The sequence below is a fragment of the Cynara cardunculus genome, assembly GCF_001531365.2.
Source record: "Cynara cardunculus var. scolymus isolate 2C chromosome LG 7, CcrdV1, whole genome shotgun sequence".
Classification (NCBI taxonomy): domain Eukaryota; kingdom Viridiplantae; phylum Streptophyta; class Magnoliopsida; order Asterales; family Asteraceae; genus Cynara; species Cynara cardunculus.
Window position 1 is genome coordinate 2,355,955 of NC_037534.1, and position 13,764 is coordinate 2,369,718.

At 33.3% G+C, this 13,764-nt stretch overlaps 2 protein-coding genes across 2 annotated transcripts; both read right to left on the reverse strand.

Annotated features, from left to right (window-relative positions):
- Nucleotides 1-112: 112 nt before the first annotated feature.
- LOC112515083 (exocyst complex component EXO70E2-like) lies at nt 113-3,138 on the reverse strand. The gene has a single exon (XM_025121730.1). It carries the CDS (start codon nt 2,384-2,386, stop codon nt 425-427), a length of 1,962 nt encoding a protein of 653 aa, XP_024977498.1. The 5' UTR covers nt 2,387-3,138; the 3' UTR covers nt 113-424.
- Nucleotides 3,139-6,479: 3,341 nt separating this feature from the next.
- LOC112515447 (serine carboxypeptidase-like 25) lies at nt 6,480-13,298 on the reverse strand. Its single transcript, XM_025122276.1, has 8 exons — nt 13,007-13,298; nt 10,344-10,547; nt 9,972-10,150; nt 9,566-9,853; nt 9,347-9,477; nt 8,558-8,653; nt 8,152-8,257; nt 6,480-6,968 (listed from the first exon to the last, which is right to left on the reverse strand). Exons 1-8 carry the CDS (start codon nt 13,296-13,298, stop codon nt 6,825-6,827), a joined length of 1,440 nt encoding a protein of 479 aa, XP_024978044.1. The 3' UTR covers nt 6,480-6,824.
- Between the last annotated feature and the right edge of the window lie 466 nt (nt 13,299-13,764).

Consider the following 13,764-nt stretch of genomic DNA (forward strand, 5'->3'; position numbering starts at 1 on the left):
AGTGAAAAATGCAAACCTTATTATCAGTTGAACTAACTGATAGCATAAGAGTGGTGATTATATTACAACATATTAATAAAAGAAATCATACAAAATATTTCTTATATGAATATAAAAATTTATGTTACAGAGGAGGGTTGGGTCCAGACTTTAGACCCAGACTCGACTCGACCTGACCTGTACCGGACCCAATCAATTTCAAACATACAACTTGACCCGTAGTCAATTCAAATCTACAGATTTTGTCCCTTACGAGCCTGCAAACATGGATTATTCCTGCATTTGCAGGTCCCACAGGACAAACTTCCATGGATTTGATGGGCGTACGGTTCGATCTCCGAACCCATACCCCATTTACAAGAGCTCACAAAAGAACACCCCTAACATAAAAGATAATAATAACACACTCAAAAAACCAGTGGTATCACTTTCTATGGAAACTATGTAATGATTTTGGAGCTCCTTCAAACAGATCCAAAATAAAATTCTCAAGATCATCAGCAGTATGCTTGATATATTTCTCACTGATATTATTCGCGTGCCGACCAACGAATGTTCGATAAGCTTGAATCACCTTAAGCGACATCGAGATCCTCACATCATCACGAAGTTGACTGTTCGGTATTGACCATCCTGATTGATTTTTATAGATCTCTTCGAAAGCGGTGTAAAATGCCTGCAGACGCTCCCTGAGTAGCGTTTTCGAGGTTGAATTCGAGCTACCGGAATTCGAGAGACCATCGTCTCGAAGTAGATTCAGAATCGAGCTCCAGGTGGCTCGTTCGTAGCTCATGGCGTATTGTTGGAACTTCCAGTTTCGTTTTCGAATCCAGTCATCGCCAAGAACGGTTCTTAGCTCGGAAGTTTTCACCTTTTCGGCCATGTAATGGATGTTGTTCATCATGAAAAGGTGTCCGAGTGCATCGTCTTTGTATAACTTTGATTTCTCTTCAAGGTTGCATTCAAGAATCGACATTAGGGATCTGAAATGAAACGCCATTGGAGACGAAGATGAGTTTCCGTTGTCGGTACCGTGTTCGGAGCTTGGACTCGTGTCAGGTGAAGATGACGAATCTTGATCCGGGTTTTTCAGGCAGGTGTTCAAGGAATCGCTGTAATCGGTCAGGGTTTTGATGTAATTCATGACGTAACGAGTAAGATGGTGGTTCCCGCCACCCGGAAACGCGCTATTTGACGTATTCGACCCGACTGCATTCTCGAACTCGATAAACGTCGCCTTCACGCAATCGCCGACCCGTGTCAGAACATCTTGGCATTCCATTCGTATGTAGGATCCATTCTCATCAGAGTACAAACCCTCAATATCCGGCATAAGATCGGCCAAAACTTCATACATGTCGAGAATCCGGAGAAGTTTCTCGGGTTGGTGAGGACCGATGGCAATGGCTTCTGCAAAGTTCAAAAGCTGCAATATCGAAGCTTTCGACGACTCACAGAAACAAATCGAACTGACGGTCACGGATTCCCCTTGGCCAAATATCTGCTCGCACAAAAACTTCTCGCTTGCAAGATAAACCCGTACGAAAATCCGCATCGCCTTTATCCATCTCCTGATCCTCGAGTTCAACGAAACCCATTCCATCTTCAGAACCTCTTCAATGCTTAATTTCTCAACTTCAAGAATGAAAAGACAATCATCGAGAGCATCTTTACGTGCGTTGATGAACGCTTGAGAACATTCTCGACCATAATTTGAATCAAACATTAAATTAGCAATGCTTTTCAGATCAGGAATCACCTGAGGATTCACCAAATCCATAATATAAACCTCGGCTCCACGGCTGACACTATCTCTTTGAACCGAATCATCAAGCGAATCATCCCCAAAAGAAACAATCGAGTTCTCATCTAGACCATCATCTTCGCTAGAACGAAACGACAAATGTTCAGGCTCGAAGTTTTGCCGATTATGAACAAGCATATGCCTAAACTCTTCTTCGATTCTAGCCATGGATGTCTGAACAACGGAATTAACCTTTCTCAAGTGAACATTATCGTCTTTACTTAGATTCAAATTCTCTAAACTCTCGGCTAATCTTCGAGCTTMATCCACCGCCTTCAAATACTCCTTGGCTTCTTCGGGATCACAATCCCATATCATGGATTCTTCAGCCTCCCAATTCATGATCTTTTCCTGAATCAAATTAATCCGTCCTTTGATATCGCTTAGTTCTCCTTCTTCATCTTCATCTTCGGTTACAGTGATCTCTGCCATGGATGACAATCGGGTGCCTAAATCCACCAATATTTTCTTCGCTCCATCGGTTATTTTCTTGTTGGAATCCAATGCTTTCAGAATAAGCCTAGCAGCAGCAATCAAATTCTCCTCCTCCAGTGTTTCCATCATTGGATTACAGCCACCCATATCAAAATATACACAAAAGAACAAAAGAAAAACACCCAGAAAACCCTCAAACTAAAAGAGGAATTTCATCAAACACTTGGTGTGCAAACCAAAAATCATAAATTCAGCTCAAAACTCATAAATACAACAGCCCGTTGACTAGCAAACCAGAAAATGAAAGAGGAATTTCTTCAAACACATGGTGTGCAAGCCAAGAATCATGAACTCAACTCAAATTCATAAATACAATAGTCCCTAGACTAGCAACCCAGAAAATGAAAGAGGAAGTTCTTCAAACATTTGGTATGCAAACCAAAAATCATGAATTCACCTCAATCTCTCAACAATCAGGTGCAAAGTTAACAAAAAGAAGATCGAAATCGACCAGCTTGAACTAAACCCATAAACAAGATCATATCTAAATCCCCAATTTCTCGCTAATCAGGACGAAAGCCCCTCAATTTCCGGGTGGGGCATCGTAAACTATCAATCAATCAAACCAACAGAACAACAAACGAATCTCGATTATCAAATTCCACTCTTTCCCACCCACAATCAAAAAAGAATCTAAACGAAAAGAACACAACACACGTCAATCACAAATATCTCATGAAAAGTGATTGAATGATTGTGTTTCTAGATAGAATTAGAAGTCGACAGAAATAGAAACAACTGACCCTTTTTTGAACTAGAAGTGAAGACAAGATCAGCTATGAGGAGTGTTGTTGGTGCTTATGGAAATAGGAGGATCCAAGCAAACAATCTATCAATGTCCGCTTGGCTTGATTTATGTAGCAATATGTACGGATATGGATTCTTGTAGCCGGCTGTGAGCTGTTTCTTGGAATTTTTTTTTTATTTAAAATTTTAATTTAATTTTAGGAAATATTATCAGTCTTTGTGACCAAACAGCAGCCGTTTCCGGTGTGGTTGAATGTAGATTGTGTACGTGGCGCTTTGTTATTGGATTTTGTAGATAGATCTCGAGGAAAACCAATATGATTTGGGATTTGTTTATTTAAAACAACTTATATAAGTTAGAATGGTTTACTTCTTTAAAAAAAATTATTATTGGTTTGGTATCGGTATAAATTGTTTATTAAAACACTCAAATGTGTTTATTACTGGTGTCACACCATAATAAGTTAATAAGTTGTTTTTATAAGTAATCTCAAACACCCCTTAAAAATTATATTTCATGAAAAAGTATAAAAAAAATTAAAATTTCTAAAAGAATTACGTTCAATTGCTTTCAAATATTATAACATAAATTACAGGGTTGTTTAGAGAGTGTACTGATATAAGATTCCGAATAGAATCCTCTAGGTTTTTTGGGATCCTAAAACTTTTTAGGTCCCAATTTTATATATTTTAACATGTACCCAATTATACATATGTATATACTTTGGATCACGTGAAGCAGCTTGTTTTCGTGAAACTCATAATACCACTTTTTTATACTTGAAACTTCACAGCAAAATGATGTGAACGTAAGGTAACCTTCACATGGTTTTTCCTATGAAGGTTTGACTTTTTTTTTACTTTCACAACATTTTGCTATGAAGTTTCAGGTGTAAAAAAATGGTCTCACGGGTCTCTCGAAAATAGGTTCGTCTCACGTGATCCCAAGTCTCTATATATAAATCACAAGGGTGGTGCCTGATTGGTTTAAGTTTTGCTTCAAATGTCAAAAGTACATTAATGTCTCAGGTTCAAATCCAATGAGGAATAAAAATCTCATTGGAACTATATATCTATCTATATATCAAATTTTAGAAAATTATTTAAACTTAAAGTTTTTTCTATTTTAGAAAACATTATAGAGAATCTGTTGAAGCAATATAGAGAACAAAATCCTAATTTTCTCTATTTTAGAAGATCTGTTGGAAATGTCATTACTGCTCTATTTTTTTACCAATATATTTATATTTTTAGTGTATTGAATTTATCTAATTTATATAAAACTTATTTTATTATACCATTATCTTTGTCCTAAATTAAGTGTATTAAATTCATCTAATTTATTGTTGTCTTCATTTATTGGGTAAGACTTTTGGTTCTTGTCTTGTCTTACCCGGTAAGATTCTTGGTCCTTGTCATATCCATCCGGCGAGGTGATATGAGTTGGTAAGCACTTACCCAAATAAGTATTTGATAAACGATCCCTCAGTGTTGGGTTGGATAAGAGAACACCTCAATATCTATTATACTTTAGTCAATTAAAAAGCATACTAATTACACATTTTTTGAATGGTGCGTTTATTATTATGAAATTTTATTTTGGAAAAAACTAATCAATCGCTTTCTTTGTTTCGGTAACGTTACTTGATCAAACCTGAATTCCTCGATAAAAATTACCGTGGTAACTTTTATCGTAGTTACTTTTTTCGTAAAAAAAACCCAAACAATTTCACATATTTAATCATTTATATGATTACATACTATTGTGATCCTTTTTTTGCTCAAAAATAAATTTCAGGTTTTTTAAATCTATACTATATTATAAAGTATTTGACAAAAACTCTTAAGAACCATTTTTTATACGTAAAATACTGTTTATTAATGCATATTACTTAAAACTCAAAATTACAAGTAGATTGTGCGTAAGTACAACTTATTAAAGCTTCATACATGAATTCATGTAACTAAATGCAAATAAACATAATCAAATACATGATAAACATCTTATTTTAAAAATAAAAAATCTAAAATATAATCAGGATAATTATTGAATTCTAACAGAATACTTAATTATTATCTTTATAAAATGTTATATTATTAAACTAATTTTTTTAAAAGAAATTACATAAAAAATGAGAACTTTTAAATAGTTGATTTGATATGTTTTTTTTCCTCGAATTTTTATGATATTTTCAAATTTATATTTTATTCAAAAATAAAATCATTGTTGTTTTCTTAAAAACACATAAAATCTTATTATAACATTGATAGAGACAAATAATAAAATAGAATATTAAAATCGAGATGTGTCACGTTGCATTGCACGGGTACTATCTAGTATATAAAAATAAATTCTATATATTTTAATTTATTTCGGAGTCTTTTTGTATTAATATTGAGATAAATAATTAAATATTATATGGATGGTTTGTTGAGGTCAACGGTACATGCACCATATTAACTGAAATAAATATTATGACTATAGAACGTAAGAAAAAAAATTTATAAAATATTTTATAATTTTAATAAAGAATTAAATTAAATTTATGGATTAATTCTTATTGATTTATTGAAAAATTAGGTGTAAAAAAATGGTCTCACGGATCTCACATATCTATATACCTCTCTCTCTCTCTCTATATATATATATATAGTTGGGTTTACGTGAAACTCGTAAGACCACATTTTTACACTTGAAACTTCACAGCATAACACTGTGAAGATAAAAAAAATTATGAACATTCATAGCAAAAAAAACACTATGAAAATTATTTTCACAGTGTTTTGTTGTGAATTTTCAAGTGTAAAAAAGTGGTCTCAATAATCTCACGAAAATAGTCTAGTCTCACATGATCCAAAGTCTATATGTATGTGTATATATATATATATATACACACACACACTATATTATAAAATATTTTAAAAACTCTTAAAATCATTTTTTATGCCTAAAGTATTGTATATTGATACACATTACTTACAATTCAAGATATGCATAAATACAACTTATTAAAGCTTCATGTTTGAATTCGTATAAGTAACTGCAGATAAACATAATTATATACAAGATAAACATCTCATTTTAAATATAAAAAATCTAAAATATAATTGAGAAAATCATCGAGTTCTAACAAGATACTTAATTATTATCTTTATAAAATATTGTATTATTAACAAAATAAATTACTCAGTTATTAAACCTAAATTATTAGGATTTATCCAAGGGTGGAAATCATTTTTCTTACCTTTCTCACCATAACTTTCATTCTCACCGAAACTCAACCCTGTTTGACAACCCCATAAGTTTCAATACTTAACCAATACTTAAAATCGTTTTAAGACGATATCATCACATTGACAATTAAAACATTCGGTTTTTAAACTCATTTCTTACACAACACGAGCATAAAACACAAAACAACAGTTACATTACACGAACACTTGATTCACGACCATAATAAATTCAGATAAAACAAACTGAAACTGTGTCAACCAAACCCTAAACAGACAGATTTTTCGAACCATTAATTTCGACGTCAGAAATAAAACAGTATGTTACAATAACCCACACCAATTTTTAATAAATTCCCTTTTTACCCCCATTGAATTATTTTCCACAAATTTTGAAGTCAAACTTGATTTCTTTCAAAGGAAAATCTTTTTTCCCCTTAAAATCTCTCTCTAATTCCTACCCAAATAAATCAAAGTCAAAAAGGCAATCTTTTGCCTTTGACCACATGATACATCTAACAATGATGGTCAAAATGTTGACTTTTGGTCAAGCTTTGGGAAGTGGCTTGCCCCTTAAGAAGGACAATAGTAGTTGCAATGCTGCCCTTGGCTTGAACAGTGGTACTTCATGACCTGCCCCTCTGACTGTTGCAAATGTTAGCCCCTCATATACCTCTGTCCATCCTCCCACCTACACATGAAAAACCGAACTTTACGGTTAACAGTCCGGACATGTACGTGTAAATCTTGAGTTACGGATGTTGGAAGAATACGTGTTTGTGATGTGGGTCTTTTGTGTTCTTGGATCGTTGATGCATGTTTAAAGACGGTATGCATCGGTGAGTTGTTATTTAGCATCAGTGGTTTCGTGCATTGTAGACTTGTACAGTACAACTCAATCAAACAACGACATGCACAAAAGCATGGACATATTCGACTTTGTATGACACTGATATATATATATATATATATATATCCAAATGTCCTAATAGACTGTATTATAAAAGTTAAGTTTATAAGACCGAACAATTGTGTGTCATATTTAAAAAGGGGTGAACCTATGATGGCCCAACGGATTACATGTACTCGCTCAATTTTTTTTTGCAAGTAGAATTTTTTGGGGTATGAAAGGCGCACACACTAAGTTTTTCAGAGGTGCTATGAGATATTAGAAGATATAATAAAGGACAAAAAAGAAATTGAAAAACTCTCACGGAATGAACCAAAAGATTTTAAAAAATCCTTCGAAACAGTGAAATTCAGCTAAAAACACACATCAAACGACTTTGCGGACCTTTGATCCACCTTAAAGGTACACCCACTTGGCAAAAATCTTGGGTCCGACGATGCATGTAAAGGTGTTATAATAAGTTGATATGACGTTTTTTAATGTTTTAACAAGTTTTTTTTATGAAGTACAACGTCGTATTAGTTTTTTTATATAATATTATTTTAAAATATCTTATAAAAACTTGTGTTAATAGAAAATTTCTCAAAAGTATTGTATAAAAAAAATTAATAAAACATGTTATTTCAAAAATGTTCTAAAAAACTTGTTAAGATATCTAAATACGTCTTAACATCTTTCCGTAACACTTTATAAAGTAAACACAGTTCTTTGATCTTATAAATTCATGTCACATAAAATAGTCTATGGAGCCATTTAGATATTTTGACGTATTATAATATGCATTGATGAGTTGTACATTTATGCGATGTGGACATGTAGTTGGAATATTATATATACTATATATATATATATATGCATTGATGAGTTGTACATTTATGCGATGTGGACATGTAGTTGGAATATTATATATACTATATATATATATATATGCATTGATGAGTTGTACCAAGAGGGTTAAACTAACCTGTTTCTTGACATACCAAGGATACCATGGAACCTTGGTTTTTAACTTGAGTTGTGCTAGTGCATACCGTGTCGCTGTGACTGGTACCACTGAATCAACATCCCCACTGCCATTTTACAAAAACAATATAAAAAATAAACTCAAATAATTCCATATTTTTTTTTATTAACCTGGATATCCGACTCGCTATGCGAGCCGACTAATCTAAAGACGACCACCTGCTTTGCAGATAGCCCGGAGTCACTGCATTTGAACCTTCGTGGCCACAAGGAGATTTTTATTTCTCCTTGGATTTGAACCTGTGACATCCAGGTACTTTTGACCTTTGGAGCCAAGCTCAAACCAATCAGGCAGCATCCTTGTGGCTAATAATTCCACAATTTTGTAACACAGAGTCGAAAAATACCTGAAGACCCAAATCCTCAATCCAGCATCAATGAGTTCACGGTATATCGGAAGAATCGACACGTCGGTATCGTTCCAGTTCCGATTCAAAGTCTCGCTATCGAAAACAAGAAAATAAGGTCGAGATTTACTTTTCGAAACATCGTATTTGACTTTGTTACGGTGAAAGTGTAAAAAAATACACCGATAAAAGACAAAGTGGTTAACTAAACTACCCAAAACGAGCTTGTACCACAACAAAATCGGGTTTATAGGACGTCTAAAATGTTCAATTGTCATAATAAAGTGCTTTATAGGACTACAAAACAAACCGTTGTAGCTAAAAGTGTTGTAATAAGTTTATATGACGTATTGGACGTCGTAATAAGTTTTTAGGACATTTTTAATAAAATATTGTATTAGCTATTTTATATGATGTTATTTGAAAAAATGTCTTATAAACACAATTGCCTATAAAAATATGAGATTATAGAACATTTCTCAAAAGTGTCATATAAAATAGCTATTACGATATTTTATTTTAAAACGGTCCTAAAAAAACTTGTTACGACGTCCAAAAACATCTTATAAACTTATTGTAACACTTTTAGATAAAATGTTTTAGTTTTTGGTCTTATAAAGCACTATATTAAGACGCTTAAACATTTTAGACGTCCTATAAACTCAATTTTGCTGTAGTGATCTCACCTGTAGGGGGGTGTAGGGGTGAAATGTACTCAGACCTGACCTCTACTACAAAAAGCAGAGTCGTTGGTTTCACATAAATTATGAAAATATAAATGCAAAATACCTGCAAGCAGTCCATTTGTATGGAATCCTTGTCGTATTAGCGTGAAGCGCCTTTTGAACGTCTTGTCTATTGTAATAAACCTCTGCGTACCTTTCTGTACACGGATCATAACCCGAAATCTGTCTAAACATCTGTAAAAAAACACACATATCTTAAAAAGTCAAAACAATAAAAACTACCAAATAATTTTTGAATTTGTTCAGAAACCAGAATACGTACACGATGGGGTCGATGGGGCAACTGCATGGTTTGACGGGTCGCACTCGAGTGGCTACCATCCGAGTTGTTACAAGGGGGTGCATAAATGTTGTATTGGTCAATATTCCCGAATTCTTGGTCCATAGCGTAGCTATATAACGATTCACATTCGTTCGAATTCTTCTGGCGCCGAAAGTCACAAGTGTTAATCAGTTGGTGGTATGTCTTATCGGATATCATAGCATGACTCCACCAGTACGTCACCGTTCCAAGGTTATCATAGTAATTATCCGTCACCGCATTTCCGACCTACAATAATAGAAAACCCACAGGTCATTAGTTCAAATCTTCTTAATTATGAGAGTAGTCGAGGTGTGTGTAAGCTGGACATTTACAGTTACCAAAAGAAAAAGAGAGAATAAAATACCATAATTCCCTTGAGGTTGATGAAATTGGAACCGGAATCAGAATTGAATTTTAGAATTTGTCGTGCCAACTGTGGGACATAATGACCGGCGTAACTTTCTCCGGCTATATAAACTTCGCGGTGTTTATAACGCGGGAATCTCTCCATCCATCGTATCACAAACTGAAGTGAATCTTGAGCTAAAAACAACAAATCAAAAAGCTCAAATCATATCTCTTTTCCACACGAATAATTCGACAACGACGTCAGTTTTTCATAATTTCTCTAAAATCGTTAATTTTGCAAACTCTGATGCTTTCAATCAAGAAAACGCCTTTTGACGTGGTTTTATATCACATGTTGAAATTAAGTAGACGAGGTACTGGATCCTACCGGTGCGACGATCGCCAGTGTCCAGAAGGTCAGAGGAACGGTTGCTATACGAGAAGCCGACTCCGGCTGGAGTTTCGAGAAACAAGATGTTAGCTGCGGTGTTCCATGAAAACTTGTTAAGGTGCAACCCTGTAGCCCCTTTGTTTATTCTAAAGGGGCCAACTTCTTCGGATGCACCATAAGCTACAGAAGAGCATCCAGGACCTGAAGGGTAAAATAGTCTTTTACAAATTAAATAACATAAATGAACAAATTGAAACAATAAAACATAAAAACCAATTTGATGAATAAAAAGAAATTTATGTTAGTAATTCATTATAATTGAACAAGTATGACGTCATTAATATTATTACAAGAATATAAGTAGAAAATGGATTAATATTTTTATTTTAAATATAAAAATAAAAATATAATGATGTTTTTAATTAATGTACAATAATTCTAAAATCATCCACGTACTTTGTTGGAAATTGTGATTTTCATTATCTTTTTTAAAAAGGGTAAATTACATGAAAAAATAACATATTTTAATTTAATTCATATTTTGAGAAACATATTTTTAGAACTTTCATTTTGATACCTAAAATGTAAAGTTTAAACATTTAAGCATTAACCGGTTACCATGCTGATGTGACGAGTGATGTAATATCCAGCTCAGTATTATTTGTTGAAGCATTAACTGGATACCACATCACTCGTCACATCAACATGGTAATCGGATACTTAAATGTTTAAAACTTTACATCTTATGTACCAAAATGGAAGTTTTGAAAGTACGCTATCTAAAATAGGAGTCAAGTTAAAGTACGTTACTTTTTCAAACAATTTACCATTTTAGAAATTATAGTTTTTTATGGTTTTATAATTCATTCACGTGGTTTATAATTTATTACTCTTTTCATCTCTCATCCTTGACGGTGGACCACTAACAGAGTTTACTTCAACGATGAAAACAATAGTGAAATTGCAAACCAATGAGAAAAAACTATGATTTCAGAAACAAATTAAAATCGCTTTCAACAAACCACATGAACGAAAAGAACAATTTACTCTAAAATTTAAACGTATGACGTATGGAATAAAATTCATGAATAGTAATATCACATTATACAAGCAAGAACAGTATAAAAAATCGGTAAGCAGTATAGGAGTTGCAAAATAAGGATTGTCAGACGTTATCTATCTGGTAAAGGGTCGAAATGGGTTTTTAGAAAAATTTGGTTGAATACAAAAAACGAAATTATGAGAAGCAAAAAAATGAACCCAGTACGATGTTAAATCAAACCGTAAACCAAGTAGAATCTTCAAAAAAATTATGCTTAGTCGAAAATATAAATTAAACGTTGTTATTTTAGATTTAAGAATAGAATTGGACCGAACGTAGTTGGTTTTGATTTAATTCAATTATTCGGTTTAGTGATTGTTTGTTTACCTCTTAATAGTTCCATTAAGAGACAGTCTCTGAATCGCTAAAAGGTGAATTTTGTTTGGCAAAAAAAAAAGTCTGCATGTTAATGGTTCTAAAACCCTGTAAATGATTTTGTATCATGGGTCTCCCTTAACTATTCAACGCCTAATTTCACCGTAAACAATTATATTTCATTTTGCACTATATCACGAGAGTCTATTAGTCATTTTGACCACTTAATCATTCTACACCAAACCATTTAGCAACAGTCAAACAGCCCCTAAAAAACCGACATACAACTATAAAAAATATTATGTCTTAAAACACTAGTAAAAGCTCATGTTTTACCTAAATCCTACTCATGTTTTACCTCAATTGTTGAATATCATAACTTTTAAAATCTATGAAAAATGTTTCACATCTTATTATTCATCAAGTAATTATTTTAACATTTAATCAACAATCATATAATTACTTTAAATCGGAAGCTTAATTTTTTTTAAATATATAACATTTATATACGACAAATAAAACAAATAAACTCACACACCCTCTTCACATTTAGTAAGCTTTAAACCCTTGACCTTCTAGTAGGCCAAAGACTCACATACCACTAGGCTTAAATTTTACACGATGAACACCCGTATTTTGCGAGATCTTTTTAAATCACCTTAAAAATCATTATTTCTAATCTCATGTATAATTGTTACAGTGTTTAATTAATTAAATGATAGCTTTATGATTAAGACATTAAGGATAAAATCGAAAAATATGGGGTTATTTGGATACTCTGTTTTTGTTCTGATGTCTTAACTCTGTTTAGAAATAACAACAGGGCTGAATCCCATGTTCAGTATTTTCAGGCACCCAAACAGAGCAATTATTTCTCACCCTAAAAAGATATCCAAATATTTTTCAAGATTCCACCTTTTTTCAAGAAAATGTATTTATTACATCTACCCAACTCATTAATACGGTAGATACAACCATAAAATTATAATAAGACACGAACCCATTTCAAAAATTCAAGATTATGAGTATAAATTAACAAAAACCCTTTTCAAGAATTCAAGATTATGATGTAAATTCAGTAAAAAAGACGAAAAAAACTGGAATTTAGAGCTTCAGAATCTTGTAAACAAGCAATGTAACAGTATCCCATTATATATGTGTGTGTATGTGTATATATATATATATATATATATGTATATGTATGTATAGGTATATGTATATGTATGTATGAAGATTTGCTAACCTCCGTTGAGCCAGATGACAAGGGGTTTAGAGAGAGGGTGGTTGGGGGTTTCGGTAAGCCAGTAAAAGAGGGCTCTGCCGGCGGCATGGTTGACGGTGACGTAGCCGGAGAACTGGTGGAAGGAGACGGTGGGTTGGCCGGGAAGTGACGTAATCCGGTCAGCTTCTTCTTCTTCTTCATGAAGATGGTTATTGTTGTGAAGGGTATTTGGGTGAGTGTGGGTGAGTTGAAAAGCAAGAAAGAAGAAGAATGGAAGGATGAGAAATGAGGGAGAATTTCGTAATTTCGCCATGGGTGAGATGTTAGTATTGGCTATGGAGGTTGGCTTCTAAAGACAAGAACTCAAGAAGCCATAAGGGGTGGGTTAGGGGAGTGCCCTGGTTTATGATGAGGATGGATTTAATAGGAGAGAAGGAGAGGGAGGGTTGGGGTGATGGATTTGAATAAGGTTGTGTTAGTAGTTTTTCCGGTATGATAACTAGTTAATGATTCAAACGGATACTACATCAGCATGGTAATCAGTTAATGATTCAACCGGTTATCCGGATACTTAAATGTTAAAATTCTTACATTTTAGGTATCAAAATGAATGTTTTCAAAGTACGTTACCAAAAATATGAATCAAGTTAAAGTACATTACCTTTTCCATGCGATTTACCCTTTTAAAAATATATTATTTTATTTTAACGATCGGTTAGCAAATTAATGGGTATCTTTGTAATTTTGTTAATCTTTTCAATTGTTGCTTTTTCTTTCCT

Excerpts from the sequence above, each read along its gene's own strand:
- LOC112515447 (XM_025122276.1), bottom strand. The coding sequence starts at position 13,298 with ATGGCGAAATTACGAAATTCTCCCTCATTTCTCATCCTTCCATTCTTC. Across the intron at positions 10,151-10,343 it reads CACTGGCGATCGTCGCACCG|CTCAAGATTCACTTCAGTTT; the intron begins GTAGGATCCAGT and ends TGTTGTTTTTAG. Across the intron at positions 9,854-9,971 it reads TCAACCTCAAGGGAATTATG|GTCGGAAATGCGGTGACGGA; the intron begins GTATTTTATTCT and ends CTATTATTGTAG.